Below are 20,052 nucleotides of genomic sequence, written 5' to 3'. Positions count from 1 at the left end.
GGCTAACAGCAATCTCGCATCATTCTTCATTTCAAAATGAATTGCATGAATTGAAACATACATGATGACACACGTTTCCACAGTAAAGTGCACAGGTAAATAAAAGAAAAACTTGATAGTAATCGTGTTTTCATGATCATAACGAAAAAATGTAATTATAAGTATTGAATGCTTCTATTAGTAATTTCATAGGGTTGTAAAAGCCTTGACTGTGCATACATTTTTAGAATGAAGCATTTCGGCGCTTCATACAAAATGTACTTCGGTCAGCGCTTTTACACCCAATGAATTTACAAAAAAAAGCATTCAATTCTTAAGTACATGTTGGATCAAACATGAAAATTAGAATTCATACAGGCATATGTTTGTTTACTTCCATTGTCCAACCTCTCTTTCACCATTGTACAGTACAGATTGCATATTGAAATAACACTTCAATCATTAATTTCAAGCATACATGTATGCCTAATTGTTTAAAGTGCATGAATTTGATACAGGACAAATTTAAAGATCTACATGTACACATGTATATTTTGAAATTGCTGTGCTGTTTAAAAACATCATGGTCTTGACTGTTTCTAAGTTTTTTTTTATGTTTTTTGTTAATTAACTCTGATCTCTTTATCATATTTATAGTTCAGGAAACAAATTAAACTTTATTTGCTATAAGGTCATCAGTAATAAATAATGTATGCACCATTTATCTTCAATACACCTCAAACACAATGAAATAACCATTTATTGCATTGGCCATTGTAATGTAAGGTGGCCTTTAATGGTATCATTCCTATAAACCTTGTAGTTCTTAAAGTATCAAGCACTTGTTTTCTATGTCTATTTAGTACAAGCTAATTACTAATTGCTGATTTTGAGTAAGTCAATAGACTCAATACTCTTTATAATTAGTTGAGTCTGATGACAAATATAGATGATGCAGAAATGTTCTCTATTTACTAACCACAAAGGAATACTGTGACATTAAAGCAAACATGACTACTTCAATAGAAAAAGTGAAAGGTGGTTCGGAGGATGAGAAATTGAAAGTTATCATCGAAAAAGTTGAACTTGGTAGAAATTTAAAGCTTATCCATGGCGTAGCGATTCTGATCGGAGTGATTATTGGCTCTGGCATATTTGTATCTCCTGTAGGAATACTCAAAGAGACGAAGTCTGTTGGATTTTCTTTCGTTATGTGGATTATCTGTGGGTTGTACAATTGCCTCTGTGCATTATGTTTTGCAGAATTAGGGACAACGTTTCCACAATCAGGAGGGGAGTATATTTACATACATAGAGCATTTGGAGATGGTGTAGCATTCGTTAGTTTATGGATCAGTTTTATATTGATTTGTCCAGTGGCTATAGCTGCATGTTCACTGATATTCTCTGTGTATATTTTACAACCTTACTTCCCAAACTGTAAAGTCCAAGACCTTGGAGTCAACCTACTGGCAGCATCTGTCTTTAGTAAGCTATTTATATTGATTTGTCCAGTGGCTGTAGCTGCATGTTATACTGTGAACTTGGAGGGATAAAGCTACAATTTGTAGCTCTTAATTTTTGTTAATGCTTTTTCTGAGTAAACTTAGTGCATTTATTAGGCTTTTTATTTAGAGGCTGTACCTGGTACTTTGACCGTTCTAAAGAAGTTATCGGTACGGCCTTAATTAAAAATTTTCTTAAAATGCATGTAATGTATTGATATTTCCAAATTGTTTTCAGACTGTACAACATGTGGTTTTGATAAATCAAGTTGAAAGTTTTATAGAATAATTGAAGGATTTGGAATATAGAATTAAATATATATCACAATTGTTTTTAATACAATAATTGAATGAAACAGTGTACAAAAGGAGATTTCAAGAATACATTTTTTTGTAACTCAAGTTGGTCATATTCTTTCCCAACAAGTTTGAATGTATGAATATCAATTTTGGGGTGACAATTTTATAACTGTTCTAAATCTGTCCATTAAAAGTACGAAAGGAGATATATTCTGGTTATTGTATGTTCTACCCTTGAAATTGATATCTTTAACTTTGAATTTAATCGGATTTTACCTATGTCAGTATTTAAAATGTATTCCAAGTCTCAATTTTAAGAAAAAAGGTACATTCATTTTCCATAAACTGAAAACAATTGTCCATGTAAGACAACCATTATGATCTGTAGGTTTGGCCTGAGACTATTGTGTAGTCTATTCTAATTTACATGTCGGACAATGATTAAGGTACATGTTTCACTATTCCTTGCTGAGTGGATCATTTGCTCAGTTAATAATACAGTTCCAAAGACAAAAGTTTTTGTTAGATGTCCAAATAGAAATTTATGAGTGTTTTCTCAATAAACTTTATAAAATTTAAACACAACAGTCTGGTATACTTGTCAAGAGGGCTCAATCAGAGAGAAATTCTATCCATTGTTGATTCCTGAAGAGACCATGGAGTTTCTTTTATTTTTTTAAATAGAGTCAGGTTTCCTATGATTAAGATACGTTTGAGGTCAACAAGCGGTCAATGGTAAATGATCAGTCAGTAACTATTCAGTTCAACAAATGTAAAAGTAAACTCCCTTCAACAAAGAAAGTGTTGTCTTATGTTAGTGGTAGCCCCTTTTTGGAGGAATGTGTTACAAAATAATTGGTGTTTTATAGGGTAGTGTTAAGTAAGTCTTACAGTGGAGGGGTTTTTCTTTGGAGGACATTGAAAGGGTTTTGAGGAAATCCATGTTCATCTTGTATTGTCTTCAGGAATTAACTGTTATAGATATAAATCAGGTTATTTTCAGGTTTGTTCGTGGTACAAAATGTATGAACCTTAGAAGGGGCAGTTTAATTTGCTATATGTTCATTTTTCTTGATAAACAGCCTTGTATAACAAATTTACTTGCACAGTTGACATAGTGTAAAGGGACAAATTTCACTCCTGGCAAATATACAATATAGCCTTGAATTTCAGCTTTATAAAAAATTATCATAGGGACCATAATTTTAGTCTTCAATGGATCTGTTTTATAAGCCTCACTGTAAGGTAAAACAAATAACTTCGTAAAAGCCCTTTTATAGGCTGCAAAGTCAGGCCTTTGAAAAATGATCATGAATGTTGGTTTCCCCTAACATATGAAAATTATTTAGGCCCGGCAGGCAGAAAAATCTTTTTATTTTATTGTATTTTCTGTAAAAAATCAGTGAAGATCTACAGAGAATATTGCTGTTAACCTGAGAGTAAATTCTTATTTTACATTCTATTATTATTGGGGCCATAAACTATGTGAAACTTTAGGAATGTTAATTGAGCAATGTTGACATACTTTTAAGAGGTTATAAGACAATTTAAAAAATCATCATTGAAAATTATCAATAGAAACCAAAGCAATACTTTTTTTTCAATCTGCAAAAATAGAATTGACCTGGAGGTTAAAAACAGACCCGGCAGGGTAAGGGGAAACAAACAATCATTTTTGCATGGCCTAAGTACATTTCCAAGATTGTGTCATAATACGATGACTTTACTAGTGCATTTGGGACCTGAAAGATTCAGGAAACCATTGGCCACAACCTGAAATTCAAAATTTACTGTAAACAAAAGGACCCGAGGTTAATAATGATTTTCTGGATCAGAGGTGGCTCCCAAAGTAAACTATGCTGAAAACTGTTATGAATTAGGGTGAAATTGGATCAAAACTTATGTTATACACAAATAATACATAATTTAGAGTTCATTACTTTGTAATTTGTAATGTGATGTGCCAAAAAGAAGTTTATTCCTTGTATTAAAAGTTTTTATCACAACTAATTCTATGTCAAATTTGTACTATTTTGGCCACATAAAAAAAATTTGACCAATTTTAACCCTTAGTGAATCTTCTGCTTGTGAAGTAAAATGTCTCCCACAAATGGAGCAAAACATATATATGAAAATGTTCCTGATATACACAGTATAATCTTATTTAAAGTGGAAGATTTGGAAAATTGGCCTTTATAACCATGCCATTTACGTATATGTATATTATGACTGATATTATGTAATATGATACCATATGTATTGTTGTTAATATTATGACAGTACATGTACACTAATATCATTGTGGTATGTCAAGGATGTTACAATGTTTATGCGTAGTATTTCAATAAGTTGTGAAAAGTAATTTATGCCATACTTTTTGTCCTGTACATGTAATATTTAGCTAAATAAAGAGAAGAAAACCCTTTCTTTTAAATGGTTGCCATTGAATTGGAATGGAATCATTGGATGGGGCAGGACTGATTTCAAAATACCATTAACCACCAAAATAGGTGTATACAATGAATGTAAGGTGTACATGTCAGACTGGCAGGTTTCATCTGATCTTGACCTTTATTTCATTGTTCATTGAACAATGTTAAGTTTTTGTGGTGTCCATTTCTCAGGTAATGTAAGCAATAGGGTCACTATATTTGGTGTATGGAATGATTGTAAGGCATACATAGATATAAGAAGATGAGGTGTGAGTGCCAATGAGACAACTCTCCATCCAAGTAACAATTTATAAAATTAAACCATTATAGGTCAAAGTACGGCCATGTCTGTTTAGCAGGTTTCCTATGACCTTGACCTGATTTTCATGGTTCATTGGTCAATGTTAATTTTTCATGGTTTTGTCAGTTTATCATGTTTATTAGGTACATTAAGCAATAGGTCAACCATATTTGGTGTATGAAATGATTGTAAGGTGCCCATGTCTGGCAGGGTTCATCTAACCTTGCAGGGTTCATCTGACCTTGACCTCATTTTCATGGTTCATTTGTCAATATCAATTTTTTGTGGTTTTTATACGACCGCAAAAAAATTTTGCGATCGTATATTGGTATGACGTCGTCGTCGTCCGAAGACACATTGGTTTTCGCACTCTAACTTTAGTTTAAGTGAATGGATCTCTATGAAATTTTACCATAAGGTTCAATACCACAAAAGGAAGGTGGGGATTGATTTTGGGGGTTATGGTACCAACAGTTAAGGAATTAGGGGCCAAAAATAAGCATTTTTGTAACTTCCAGACATAACTTGTATGTTAGTGTATGGATCTCTCTGACATTGTACCACAAGGTTCCATATCACAAAGGGAATGCTGGGATTGATTTTGGGGGTAATTACTGCAAAATTTTAGGAATTAGGCGCCAAAAAGGGGCAAAAAACAAGCATTTTTCAAGTTTCATGACAATAACTTGTGTGTAAGTGTATGGATCGTTATGAAATTGTACTACAAGGTTCCATATCACAAAGGGAAAGCTGGAATTGAGTTTGGGGGTAATTGCCCAAAACGTTTAAGAATAAGGGGCCAAAAAGGGGCCAAAAATAAGCATTTTTATACGCCCGTTTACGGGACGTATTATGGTATACCGTTGTACGTCCGTCTGTCCGTCCGTCTGTCCGTCCGTCCGTCGTCAACATGTCGGACATTAACTCAAAAACGCTTTAACCAATTTGCTTAAAACTTTGGTGAATTGTTTATATCTATTGACGTGAGCTCCCTTTCGTTTTTTATAAATTTTAGATTTTACGTTTCCGAGTTATGGGGTTTTATTCATTAAAAAAAGGGGGATTTTCCAGTTTTCGGACAATAACTCAAGAATGCTTTCACCAACTTGCAAGAAATTTTGGTTAATTGTTTATATCTATTGACATGAGCTCCCTTTGGATTTTTATAAATTTTAGGTTTTACGTTTCCGAGTTATTGGGTTTTATTCATAAAAGAAAGGGGGATTTTCCAGTTTTCGGACAATAACTCAAAAATGCTTTCAGCAGTTCTCATGAAACTTTTATGAATTGTTGATATCTATTGATGTAAGCTTCCTTTAGAATTTTATAAATTTTAGATTTTACATTTCCGAATTATGGGGTTTATTCATTAAAAAAGGGGGGATTTTCCAGTTTTCAGACAAAAACTCAAAAATGCTTTCAGCAATTCGTATGAAACTTTGGTAAACTGTTGATATCTATTGGTGTAAGCTCCCTTTAGAATTTTATAAATTTTATTTGTTTATAGTCTGACAACAGATTTACTAAGTATTGCACAACAGCACAGTGTATTGCACAACAGCAAGAAATCTTTAATTGAATATAAATTCAATTCATATAACCAACTTCAAGTTCTTTGACTACATTTATTCAGAAACCTATAATAGATGTATGTCAAATATTTAATTACAATCCAAATTCAGACCTGTATCAAGCTTGAATATTGTGTCCATTTTTGCCCCAACTGTTCAGGGTTAGACCTCTGCGGGCGTATCCAGCTGCGCTCAGCGAAGCAGTTTATTCTAGTTTCCAGACAATTACTTGTGTTCAAGTGTATGGATCTCTCTGAAATTGTACTGCAAGGTACCATACTACAAAGGGAAGGCTGGGATTGAGTTTGGGGGTAATTTCCTCAAAATTTTAGGAATTAGGGGCCATAAAGGGGCAAAAAAACAAGCATTTTTCTAGTTTCAGGACAATAACTTGTGTGTAAGTGTATTGATCTTTATGAAATTGTACTACAAGGTTCCATATCACAAAGGGAAAGCTGGGTTTGAGTTTGGGGGTTATTGCCCTAAACGTTTAGGAATTTGGGGCCAAAAAGGGGCCAAAAAACAAGCATTTTTCTAGTTTCCAGACAATAACTTGTGTTCAAGTGTATGGATCTCTCTGAAATTGTACTGCAAGGAACCATACCACAAAGGGAAGGCTGGGATTGAGTTTTGGGGTGATGAATCATAAGGGGGTTCAAAAAATTTGGGGGGGGGGGATTTTTTTTTCATTTTTTTTCTTTAAAATTTTCCATTTGAAATTGGTTATTTCTGATTTATATATAAAAGCAAATAATAATGATATGGTTTGAATAAGGTAAATTAAAAATTTTTAAGTTCTTAGACCACATTCATTCTGTGTCAGAAACCTTTGCTGTGTCAAATATTTAATTACAATCCAGTGCTGTATCAAGCTTGAATGTTGTGTCCATACTTGCCCCAACTGTTCAGGGTTCGACCTCTGCGGTCTTATCAAGCTGCGTCCCAGCGGAGCATTTTATTCAGTTTATCAGGTACATTAAGCAATAGGTCAACTATATTTGGTGAATGTAATGATTATAAGGTGAACATTACTGTCTGGCAACACTCATCTAACCTTGCAGGGTTCATCTGACCTTGACCTCATTTTCATGGTTCATTGGTCAATGTCAATTTTTGTGGTTTTGTCAGTTAATCAGGTACATTAAGCAATAGGTCAACTATATTTGGTGAATGGAATGATTATAAGGTGAACATATCTGTCTGGTAGGGTTCATTTGTCATCGACCTCATCATTCTTGTTCAATTATGCTTAAAAAATAAGCAGACGGGACATTTCAGTGTGTGCACTCTTGTTAAAATATTTTTGCATAAAAAAATTTTTGTAGCCTTGATTTATAAAATGTTTTCTATGTATTGTGTGTGATTTTGTCCCATGTACATTTACTCCATATCCTTTCATTTTCTATTGATTCCCCTCAAATTATATAAAACAACTTTGTCAGGGAACCATAATAGTTTGAAAAGTATCAAAAGTATGAAAAATACAGTGAAAAGAGGTTAACTTTGTCACATGTTCATGTACATGTACATTTGTACCATCTCCAAGTTAGCAACCTTATCAGTTTTATCTGTAATGCATTTTTACCTTAAACATGTTAAATATGAAATTTGATGACTGGTTCTATTGGATTAATTCACTTTTCTAGATTTACAGCAATTAAGAGCTTGACCTATTGTTCAAACTATTGTCGTTTGTTGCAGTGTAAATGTACATATTTTTGTTGTTTGGTTGCTGTCTCATTGATGTGTATATATGACTAAAAGGAAATGTTGGATGGATAAGTCAATAAGATAGCATTCAAATACTTTTCTCCATATTAAACATTTTGACTTTAGTTTCACTTGTAAAATGTATACATGTACAGATGTATGTTTCAGGTAATTACACCTGCAGGCTTTCTCTTTGTTATCATTACATGTAATTAGGTGACCTGAAAAGTGAGGGATCATTCTACCAACACATGATAAAACATGTATACATGTATGTCAGTTGGACAAAATATGCATGTTAATGTTACTGTCATTAAATTAGTACATGTCTTGTTATCAGAAGACTTATGTTTGTAAAATACTAGATCAATGTTTTTAGGAAGAGGTGTACATCATGTACATGGTGAATATGATTCAGTGTACCATATCATTCTGCTCAAAACTTCGCCATGACAGACAGACTTTACAATGTGTCTTTACTTTTAAATAAAAAGGCTGTAGAAATCCAGCTTTCCTACAGATGCTTTTTTTCCAGCCATGCTGCGTTTATGTGATCACTCTGGAACTAAAAGAATAAACTTTTTAGATGATTCTATATTTGGAATCACAAATATAAACTTTTTTTTTAATTGAATCTGTATTTGATCATGTCTTCTAATACCAATGAATACTGTATAAAACCATAAATTTGAAAATGTGAATATAATTTTATAAAACAAATTAAATTGCAATTGAAAAGAATATTTTATGCAAAGTAAATGATCCACGGCACTGACATTGACACACAGTCAGTAATCAGATCTCATTTTATCAACTGAAAAAAATGATCATCTTTTCAAACTTAATGCATTAGTGTTATATGAAGTTTATTTTTCGTTCACCACAAAACCTGAGCATATGGTCTCAATTGATGCACACAACTCTTCCAATCCTTCCATCATTTTGATTTTAATTGCTTTTCAGATCTAGAGATGTGTATCACACCTTGTATCCTGAACTGAAATCAATGGAGGGATCCGAATCCCGAGGAACAATTTATGTTAAGTTTGGTTCCAGGGGAAGTTAAATCTGGATCCCATTTCCACGGAGCATAATTTTTTCGTTGGAATCGAATCCAGATTTTATTGTTCCCCGCGCAACGCGTTGCGGGGGACATACATGTAGAAACACCGGGCGTCCGTCTGGTCTTGTTAGCGCTCTCACGTGTACAATTCTTGCCTTTCCAGATTTTTATTAAACTATATCATGTATATCATAGGTTTATATCAGGAATGTCTTGGACAAGTTCGAAAGTCAGTGCCGATCATTTATTTTTAAATGAGTTATGTCCCTTGGAAACATTAATTATATGGAAAATTGCATCGCTAGCGCTTTCATTTGTACAATTCTTGCCAGATTTTTATGAAACTTAAATTATAGATTTATATTAGCAATGTCTTTGACAAGTTCGAAAATCAGTGATGATCAATAATTTCTAAAAGAGATATGCCCCTTGGATATATTAATTATATGGAAAATTACCTTATGAGCGCTCTAATGTGTACAATTCTTGCCAGATTTTTATGAAATTTATATTATAGGTTTATATCATCAATATATTATAAGAGTTAAAAAATCAGTGCCGATCAATTATTTTTAAAAGAGTTAGGCCCCTTGGAAATATTGATTATATGGAAAATTGCATTGTCAGCATTCTCATGTGTACAATTACTACCAGAATTTTATGAAGCTTATATCATAGGTTTATATCAGCAATATCTTTGACAGTTTCGAAAATAAGTGCTGATCAAAAATTTTGTTTAACGAGTTATGCCCCTTGGGAAATATTAATTATAATGAAAATCACATTGCATTTGCTCTGAAGCTTTCATTTTTCTAAGATATTAATAAAAAGTTTTAAAGAACAAAAAAGTGCTTATTTTAGCTATTGTCGTTGTACCTTGGATAGATGAAATATGTGCAAAGCGGGGGACATTGGAACTCTGTTCTTTTATTTACCAACGGTTACAAAGTTTTTATGAATTTCTCCTCGGGATTCAGATTGGGATACCCCTTGTGTATATTCACTAAGATAATATTTTTATATATTGAAAGTTACTGATACTTTGATGATGAACAGACCCATCTGCTTTAACTTAGAATAAGTTGTTGAAAATTGGTAGATTTCTGGGAAAATGTTTTATGCTTAGTATTATCACATGTATCAGGAACTCGGAAAAATATTATATGGAAAGAGCATAAGATCAAATGCTTTTACATGAAAATAAGGTGTGGTATGATTGCAATGAGACAACTATCCATCAGAGTTGAAATGAAGTTGATAAAAGCGATTATAGGTCACTGTACGACCTGCAACAATGAGAAAAAACCCATACTGTATAGACATGATAGATGGCTATAAAAAGCCTAGACATGAAAAATGTTTTAACAAAAAAACTAACTGTATAATTTATAAAAAAACAATTTAATTTACATGATTTATGACAAAACAATTTATGAAAAATAATTATGACAGACATGAGCCAACATGACTTGGGACTTATATTTTTTGGCAGATTTTTGTTTCAATGTGCAGCAATGATTACAATCTTTAAAAAAAATCACTAGAACAATCTTCAAATGCATTTTTCCTAAATAAATAAAGGAAAGTAAAACGAACTGTATTTGAAACTACAGTTCATTTGAAAGGAAAATATAAAAGGTGCATATAATTGTTGTTTTGAAATATTTTAGAAGTAAACAAACTACCAGTATTGACTTTTTACAGAAATATAGTTCCTTTACTGACTGATCATGAAGTATAGAGACATTTGTTATTTTGTGGTGTCATTGATCTTATAACCATTCTACTACCTGTCCTTAATAAGGTATATCATACTATTACCAAAAAACAAGGACCATTCATTACAAGTTTGTATAGAAGACGAAGATTTCATCATTCTGACGATATGCTTGTTAACCAAGTATTTACTATAACATATTTGTTCTGTAATACAATAATATTTCTTCGTTAAGGTGTATTTTGATTTTGGCTTTTGGCCAGATGATTGTAATTTTGTTTTGGTTTTCAGCTTGACCAAGTTTACCATAAAGACCTTTAATTCTGTCAGAATAAATCCATTCAACTTTACAAATGTTTTGTTTTGGTTCCAAAAAGAGTTATTTTATTATGGTTGTTTATATTAAGTATTAATGATTTGGTATAAACTTGACATACTTTCTGAAATATGTTTCTTTCAAATCCAGTGGTAAAAAATAATATTTTTTCCCAGTATTTTTGGGTTTTGATATAAATGAAGACAGGAGTTGAGAAACTTAGCATACATTTGAATAAAAGAAAAGAAGATATTGGGTATATGTCAATGAGACAGCAACCCAATAACACCAGTTAACAAAAAAACATTTTAGAGTACAGGGCAGCATACTTACAGTCTTCAAACAAAGATTTGATATGTCAGGCACTAACGTGTCCTTAGTCTTGTACAATTGTCAATAATATAATCAGAAGTTATCAAAATTCTGGCAATTAAGATAGTTAAAAGTCCAAATCAAAAATAAAGCTAAAGAGCATTGAAAACAAAAAAAAATCGAAAAACGTTGAAGTAAAAACGGCTAAATCAATCTATGCCTGGGAGTGGGATGTTTAGAATGATTCAAAATTTTATTGTATACAGAATGAACTTGTATTTCATGTCAACACAGAAGTACTGAATAGTGATACCATCAGGGACGAATTGTCCACCAGAAATAGACTTACATAAAGAATTTTCAATGAATTTTCAAACGATTTTATATATATTTTATATATATAAGAAGTTAGATTTTACCAAACAGTTGTGTAGCATGCAGTAACTCAGTCTTACTTTATATATTTGACAAGCAACATTTGGTGGATCGACGCTTTGATGGTCCAATTATAAAATGTTATCAGATAACAATGTTCATACATGTTTACGTAACAGTACTCTAATTTATTCTTTCAGCTTTATTAGTAGCCATCAATTGTTGGAATACCAAATGGGCCACAAAAATACAAGTTGTGATAACAGCCAGCAAACTTATAGCCTTATTAACAGTCATTGTTATAGGTTTCTACTATATCATAGGATTAGGTGAGTATAAACTTATAGCCTTGTTAACAGTCATTGTTATAGGTTTCTACTATATCATAGGATTGGGTGAGTATAAACTTATTGCCTTGTTAACAGTCATTGTCATAGGTTTCTACTATATCATAGGATTAGGTGAGTACAAACTTATAGCCTTGTTAACAGTCATTGTTATAGGTTTCTACTATATCATAGGATTAGGTGAGTACAAACTTATAGCCTTGTTAACAGTAGTTGTTATAGGTTTCTACTATATCATAGGATTAGGTGAGTACAAACTTATAGCCTTGTTAACAGTCATTGTTATAGGTTTCTATTATATCATAGGATTAGGTGAGTACAAACTTATAGCCTTGTTAACAGTCATTGTTATAGGTTTCTACTATATCATAGGATTAGGTGAGTACAAACTTATAGCCTTGTTGATCTTCAATTTACTGGTCTATACAGTGCCTGTCTTAAATACCTTTAACTGGCGGACCTCAAAATTCATTGGCCTGCATGGGCTAATGCTGGATAGCCTTGTTCACAGTCATTTGACTATGTGAGTATAAACTTGTTCACAGTCATTTGACTTTGTGAGTATAAACTTGTTCACAGTCATTTGACTGTGAGTATAAACTTGTTCACAGTCATTTGACTTTGTGAGTATAAACTTGTTCACAGTCATTTGACTGATAGCCTTGTTCACAGTCATTTGACTTTGTGAGTATAAACTTGTTCAATCAGTCAATTATACAAAACAACTTTTTAAAATTCATATTGTCTTAAATTAATTCCTGAATTTTGTTTTTTTCCCTCCCATTAATGCAGGCTATTCAAAGCATAAGATTACAAACAAACCACAAAAATAATAATCTGAAAGGCTTCTCTCTTTGAGAAGATTACATTCTTCGGTAAACCTCTTATAATTTTTGTTACTGTTATAAATGAGACTCTTAATAATAAATTCCTGGCGGACCTCAACATTCATTGGCCTGCATGGGCTAATGCTGAAGTTTAACCCAGCTGGATAGCCTTGTTCACAGTCATTTGACTTTGTGAGTATAAACTTGTTCACAGTTATTTGACTGATAGCCTTGTTCACAGTCATTTGACTGATAGCCTTGTTCACAGTCATTTGACTTTGTGAGTATAAACTTGTTCAATCAGTCAATTATACAAAACAACTTTTTAAAATTCATATTGTCTTAAATTAATTCCTTAATTTTGTTTTTTTCCCTCCCATTAATGCAGGCTATTTAAAGCATAAGATTACAAACAAACCACAAAAATAATAATCTGAAAGGCTTCTCTCTTTGAGAAGATTACATTCTTCGGTAAACTTCTTAAAATTTTTGTTACTGTTATAAATGAGACTCTTAATAATAAATTCCTGATTTTCCAGTTAAATTTAATACTTTTTTGTTAAGGAAATAAGACTTAAATGGTACTTTTTTGTTTAAAGATTAGACAACTCAATTCATTACATATAAATAAATTATAAATATTCTAAATCTGTACAACTATGCACTTTTTTACAGGTTGGGCTATATTGTATATATATTTATTACATTCCTAAATACAAATGTAAAACCTGTCCATTTAATGACATGGCTCCATTGATAACATACATATCTATTGATTTGTATACAGCTGTATGTAGATACAATGTAACAGCCTGATGTATTAGTTAATTGAAGTTCAGATGATAAAATAAAACTTTTTGATAAAAAAAGACAGGATCTGTTGTATTCATTATTGACACTAAATCCCTACATACTCTCGACAAAACATAAAGCAAAGGTACTGCACTTTTGTTGCTGTACTTCATCTCAAAGTCAAAGTATTCATAGTATATATATATATAAAAAGTTTGCCTAAAAATGAGAAAAGTATTAGTCTGCATGAAAGATTATGAAACCCCTACCACTGGACATTAAGTAAGCAACAGTCAATCAATCAAGTATTATTTGTTAAACAAAATTGCATCATCTACCTTTAAAAACTGGCCACCATGATATAGTCAACAGTGCTTAAAGTAGTGTTTAACACCAAAAATCAATCAATCTTGGTTTGGTGCAGAGATGTATTATGTATAATAGACAAAAGATGGAACCAGGGTGAAATTAATTGAAGCAGTTTTAGTAAGGGATGTGAGTCTCATATAATTACACATGGTTGTTCTTGTGCATCACTTTATTGTACATTACTCATGTTACAGTATTGTTTCAGGTGTTCTTGTGCATTACTCATGTTACAGTATTGTTTCAGGTGTTCTTGTGCATTACTCATGTTACAGTATTGTTTCAGGTGTTCTTGTACATTACTCATGTTACAGTATTGTTCTAGGTGTTCTTGTGCATGACTCTATTGTACATTACTCATGTTACAGTATTGTTTCAGGTGAAACTGAGAATTTTAAGAATCCATTTGAAGGAAGTGATTTCAGTGCAGGAGCTATAGCTATTTCATTCTATTCTGGATTCTGGGCATACAGTGGATGGTAAGAATTCAGTTATGTCAATATTATATTGAAGTCATATAAAGACAAACATTATTACCATCTCTGTGTTTCTTCAAACATGCTAAAAAATAAAAAGGGTCAATAGGTAGACAAATAGTTTTAGTTTTCCAATAGATTTTTAAAAAACTGGTTTAAAAAAGGGAAACAGTTTGAGTTCAAAAATGACAAAATAATCTTAAGACTAGACACTAAAGATTAGGGTCTGTAGGGTTAACAGAAACTCTAAAGAAAAGCATTGTATTTCCACTTTTATTATTGGTAAACCAGGAAACTTATTAAGTTTCCTTGAAACACCAAGTTTCATATTATGAACCACAAAAATGGTATATAGATTTTTTTTCTATACGCCTTCAGATATTGGGCTGATTTTTTGGTATGTGAGTTAACCATGTTGAGTTACAGATCAAGTTTAAGTTTCGTTCTGCTCTGTTAACACGGTTAATTTTTGCCGAAATTACGGACTTTGGACTTTGATAAATTTTTGAAATCACAGTTATCCAGACTTTTTTCTAAACACCTTCAGATATTTGGCTGATTTTTGGTATGTGAGTTAACCATGATGTGTTACAGATGGAGTTTAAGTTTCGTTCCGCTCTGCTGATTTTTGCCGAAATTACGGGTTTTGGACTTTGAAAATTGTTGAAAATCACAGTTATACTGACTTTTTTCTATACGCCTTCAGATTTTCTGCTGATTATTGATATGCGAGTCTACCATGATGAGTTACAGATCAAGTTTATGTTTCGTTCTGCTATACTGATGTCGTTTCAACACATCTTGTTAGATCTGCAGCAGAGTTCTCGAAATCTTTTTTCGCCTGGTGGTCCTTGTAGAAAATCTGCTGGTCCTCACTAATATTTCTATTGCCAATTACAATAATTGTGGCAGTCCTTTGGAAATTTTGGTGGTCAAAACCTTCGTGCCACCACTTTTCGAGAACTCTGTCTGCAGTACATCCACTTCCTGTTTGCTGATAGTTTGAAATTTAACTACTCATTGATCAAGGACATTTTTCATCAAACTAGTATTGGTCTTGAGAGCTGGATACTATCCATGCATGTTTGTGTCCACATGTGTTGTTGAAATTGCAAATTTTTCAACTTTTTGAGATGGGGCCATTCGTGTCGTTCTGACACATCTAGTTTATCATTACCGTCTTCAGCCATAAGCAAAACCCATACTGATAGTAAAGAAAAACAAACAGCATGATTTATTCTAAAAACAAATGTGACAGACACCAACCTACAACAACTAATGAATAACTGGCTCCTGACTTGGAACAGACTCATACAGAAGATGGCACTGTTAACGTGTTTGTGGTCGCTCAACCGTGCTATAACAGTAAAACATAATAACAAGCTACAACAATTATTTAAAAAAGACTTGACTCATCAGATGGCACCAAGAACACACCAAAAAAAAACTCAAGAAAGGGGAAAAAAAGTAGTTTAAGTAACTAAGAGCATATAAAATGATCAGCTTTCATTAGTTTATTAAAAAAATCAATAAGTTCACATGGATTGTATCTAAATGTATGGGCTCTATATATAACGTCCTTATCAAAATTAGGATGTGATATCCCTTTTGTGATGAAGTTTCTACAATTATTGATTGAATAAAAATCATGCTGGAAAAGGTCAATTTTGGAATTTGCTTTCCATATTATTTAGAATAATGAGAAATATTTCTCCTCATTTTATTTATACATTTCTTTTAGAAATCTTTGAGAGTGACCCTTGAGAACTAAAACCGTATATTTGTTGATAAAAAATTGTAGTTCTTATTTAAATCACTTGTATTTAGTTTGTGTTTATTACAATGACACTATGGATTTATATATTTACAACATTGTATTTTATTGTTCATTCAGACTAATCAGGATTAAAAGTCATTTTCACATGAACTTTTGACATATAGATCGATGGTCTATTATCATGAATGTGTTATAAATAAATGATTTTGATACATCTGTCTCAACAAATTTATTACATATTATATTTTGAGTCAGATTTGTAATATAACTTCAGAAATAATAGAAATAAAGGTTTAATACATTGATTTAAAAAATTAAGAGAGAAAAAAAATCATTTAAATTAAATCGAGCAGTATCATTCACATCTTCGCTAGCCAAGGGCTACGATCCACTTCCCTCCTCTCCACCCTTGGCGGATTGAGATAGAATTTCGGAGACACAAGGTAATGATTTTCATTGGTTGCAGTTGAAACTCGCTGCATCCAATCAAAAAGCGCCCATAACATGATCACGTGTAAATGTAGAAAGTGTATATAAACAATTGCCACATGCTTATTGTGCAATAGGTCTTTACATCCCTAAACATACGACTATATTTAGTGACAATTTGAATGTTTTTAATCAACTAATAGAAGTTCCTGTGTATGTTTCTTGCACAAATGCATGAATGTCAACGTATATTTTCGTTTCCTGCTTTACCAAGTGTGTAGAATCTAGACGCTACCGTGTTTTTACCTCCAAATTGAAGAGTTCAAGTGCTACCATTGGTCAAGAATAATGTATTCGGAATGGGCGTGACTTAAATCTACCGAGAGATGGCGCAACATTGTTATCACAAATGTTGGCTTTATCTGCCAAGGATGGAGAGGAGGGAAGTGGATCGTAACCCTTGGCTAGTGATTCATTAACTTTATAATGTTCCATGAATTCAAAATAAGATATACCAACTATGTATTCTATTTTATTCTCAATTTTATGATTGGTACCTCTCTGAGCTTCATGGACTTTGAAATTAGGGTAGTTTGAAAGTTTTTATGTTGTTGTTAAAAAGTAGGTCAGGTCACTCTGACCTACATTTTACACTTCATTGATGTGTAACAGGTTTAACATTCAATTTTATAAGGAACTCAGTTATGTCAATCCTTTTTACACTGAAGTTCATTTCCGTTTAGCTAAGTTATTATATAACATGGTTTATTATCCCCTACCCGACTTCGTCAAGGGAACTTTAGGTTTGCACTCCGTTCGTCTGTCTGTCTCTGTCCGTCCGTCCGTCCGTCCGTCAAATCAGTTTTCCATTGTTTTATCATGACAAGTTACAGATCAAGTTCGCATTTTATTCCGGTCTGATGATTTTGTGCAGAGTTATGGTCCTTGGACTTAGAAAATTCACTCAAATAATCAGTTTTCCGCACTTTTTTTGTCATGCTTGAAGATATTGATTTGATAATTGATATATAGTTTTATCATGACAAGTTACAGATCAAGTTCAAATTTTTTTCCGGTCTGATGATTTTTTTCAGAGTTATAGTCCTTGGACTTAGAGAATTCACTTAAATAATCAGTTTTCCACACTTTTTTCGTCATACTTGAAGATATTGACTTAATATTTGTCATATAGTTTACACCATGACAAGTTATAGATCAAGTTAGCATTTTGTTCCAGTACAATGAATTTTTAACTGGTTAGGGACTATGTATTGCCATGCAATACTCACAGAATGCTTGTTTAGCCAATTTTAAGATGAGGCAAACTATTTGATTATATATAGATACTTTTATAATTGTAGATAAATGAGTTGCTTAGTTATCACAATATTTTCAGTTTGATTTAAATGAACAAATAATCTGCTATGTATAAATCAGTTGTGTATATATACATGTATATATAAGTCTAAATTGAAAACAATGGTCAAACTTTTGATTGAGTTGGATAAAAACCGCAATTTTTATATGTGTGCATGCAAAACAAATTTCTTGGTAGAGGGGTCTAAATACAGCACAAACAACATTTTCCAAAAGACCAAAAAAGTGAAAAAGTATATTTGAACAAAACGCATTTGACTAACAGGTCGAACAACGGATGTTCTAAAACCCTGCTGACTGCCATTGGCGATTCCAAATAATATATATATAATGAAATGCAGGTAATGCAATGCCATTTATCAACATGTCAATAGGTATTTTTTACCAAAATTTTGTGTTATGGACTTCTTCATTGTAGCCCATCCATTTAGTCAATCAAAACAGAAATCAGTTTACATTTTACTAGTAAGTGGTGTGAATATAAACAGCCAGTTCTTCCCAATAGAAAAAGTATCAGAAATCCCTATTTTCAACAGATATACATAATGTTATTCTACATTTTATTTCAGGAGTTACTTAAACTTTTTAGTAGGAGAACTTGTAGATCCACACAAGTAAGTATTAACTGATACCCTTGTACACAATTTTACTTACCTTATGACATGCCCAGTTAAAATAGATTGCTAGGTTCTACCTCAGTCAAAATTTCTTCAGGAAAAGTAAAAAGGCAAACACACAGAAATTGGAAGTCAAAGTTAAGATCTGTATCTCATATACTGTAAGCAATAGGTCAACTATATTTAGTGTGTGGAATGATTGGAAGGTGTACATGCCTGACTGGCAGATTTCATCTGATCTTGACCTCATTTCCATGGTTCATTGGTAAATGTTTAGTTTTCATGGTTATTTCTGATTCTCAGATTCTATAAGCAATAGGTCAACTATATTCTAGAGTGTCTTATCTTATAAAATCATTTTACAGGATATGGACAAAACTAGTTAAAGCCTAGAAACTAACTGATAATATCATAAACTCCCACTTCGTTGGATTAGAGTTTCTTGTTGGTGTGAAAAATAAACTCAAAGTATTTCAATTCTTAAGTTCAGAATTACAGTCTCAACATGTATTCTTTCTTTCAGAAATCTTCCTCGTGCAATTTTGATTTCCATGGTGATAGTTATAGTAACCTACTTAATTGCCAATGTAGCTTATGTAGCCGTCCTGACCCCAGCACAGATGTTGTCGTCTCCAGCTGTAGCTGTGGTTTGTATATATATTGTATAAATATAGAAAAATATAGGGTATAAACCAATGAGACAACCGTCCAATGATAAAACATCTACAAGTTTAGCCTAATATCCATACTTTTACATATACCAATACGAATGATTGATTGTTGGTTGCATCCAGTGGCAGATGTTTCATACATGTTTAGGACGATTCCAAGAAATGCATAGTAAATATCAATGAAATAGTAACTTAGCAACAAATATTGACATTCTGTGGTTACCATAAGCTTTTCAAAGATGGACTGTTGTAAGCTCTTAACAACCTTGAATCAGACAAGTTAAGAATGGAGTTACTTGTATTGAGTTGAATCAGACAAGTTAAGAATGGAGTTGCTTGTATTGAGTTTAATCAGACAAGTTAAGAATGGAGTTACTTGTATTGAGTTGAATCAGACAAGTTAAGAATGGAGTTGCTTGTATTGAGTTGAATCAGACAAGTTAAGAATGGAGTTGCTTGTATTGAGTTGAATCAGACAAGTTAAGAATGGAGTTACTTGTATTGAGTTGAATCAGACGAGTTAAGAATGGAGTTACTTGTATTGAGTTGAATCAGGCAAGTTAAGTTGCTTGTATTTAGTTGAATCAGACACGTTAAGAATGGAGTTGCTTGTATTGAGTTGAATCAGGCAAGTTAAGTTGCTTGTATTTAGTTGAATCAGACAAGTTAAGAATGGAGTTACTTGTATTGAGTTAAATCAGACAAGTTAAGAATGGAGTTGCTTGTATTGAGTTGAATCAGACAAGTTAAGAATGGAGTTGCTTGTATTGAGTTGAATCAGACAAGTTAAGA

At 32.4% G+C, this 20,052-nt stretch overlaps 1 protein-coding gene across 2 annotated transcripts in view; it reads left to right on the top strand.

The window, feature by feature from the left end:
* Nucleotides 1-20,052, top strand: part of LOC127726260 (large neutral amino acids transporter small subunit 1-like) — a 38,233-nt gene that overhangs the window by 7,602 nt on the left and 10,579 nt on the right. The window contains exons 1-5 of one of the 2 annotated variants that reach the window (XM_052233564.1): nucleotides 798-1,467; nucleotides 11,782-11,910; nucleotides 14,293-14,392; nucleotides 18,542-18,586; nucleotides 19,113-19,236. In XM_052233564.1, the coding sequence (XP_052089524.1) occupies nucleotides 990-1,467; nucleotides 11,782-11,910; nucleotides 14,293-14,392; nucleotides 18,542-18,586; nucleotides 19,113-19,236 (876 nt within the window). In that variant the 5' untranslated portion in view covers nucleotides 798-989. Of the gene's footprint in view, nucleotides 1-797; nucleotides 1,468-11,781; nucleotides 11,911-14,292; nucleotides 14,393-18,541; nucleotides 18,587-19,112; nucleotides 19,237-20,052 lie in introns of those variants that run through there. The other variant, XM_052233565.1, reaches the window with a different exon arrangement.

This window comes from Mytilus californianus, unplaced genomic scaffold (genome assembly GCF_021869535.1).
Source record: "Mytilus californianus isolate M0D057914Y unplaced genomic scaffold, xbMytCali1.0.p SCAF_17, whole genome shotgun sequence".
Lineage (NCBI taxonomy): Eukaryota > Metazoa > Mollusca > Bivalvia > Mytilida > Mytilidae > Mytilus > Mytilus californianus.
The sequence above is the reverse complement of the archived record's forward strand: the minus strand, read 5'-3'. Positions and strand labels throughout refer to the sequence as shown.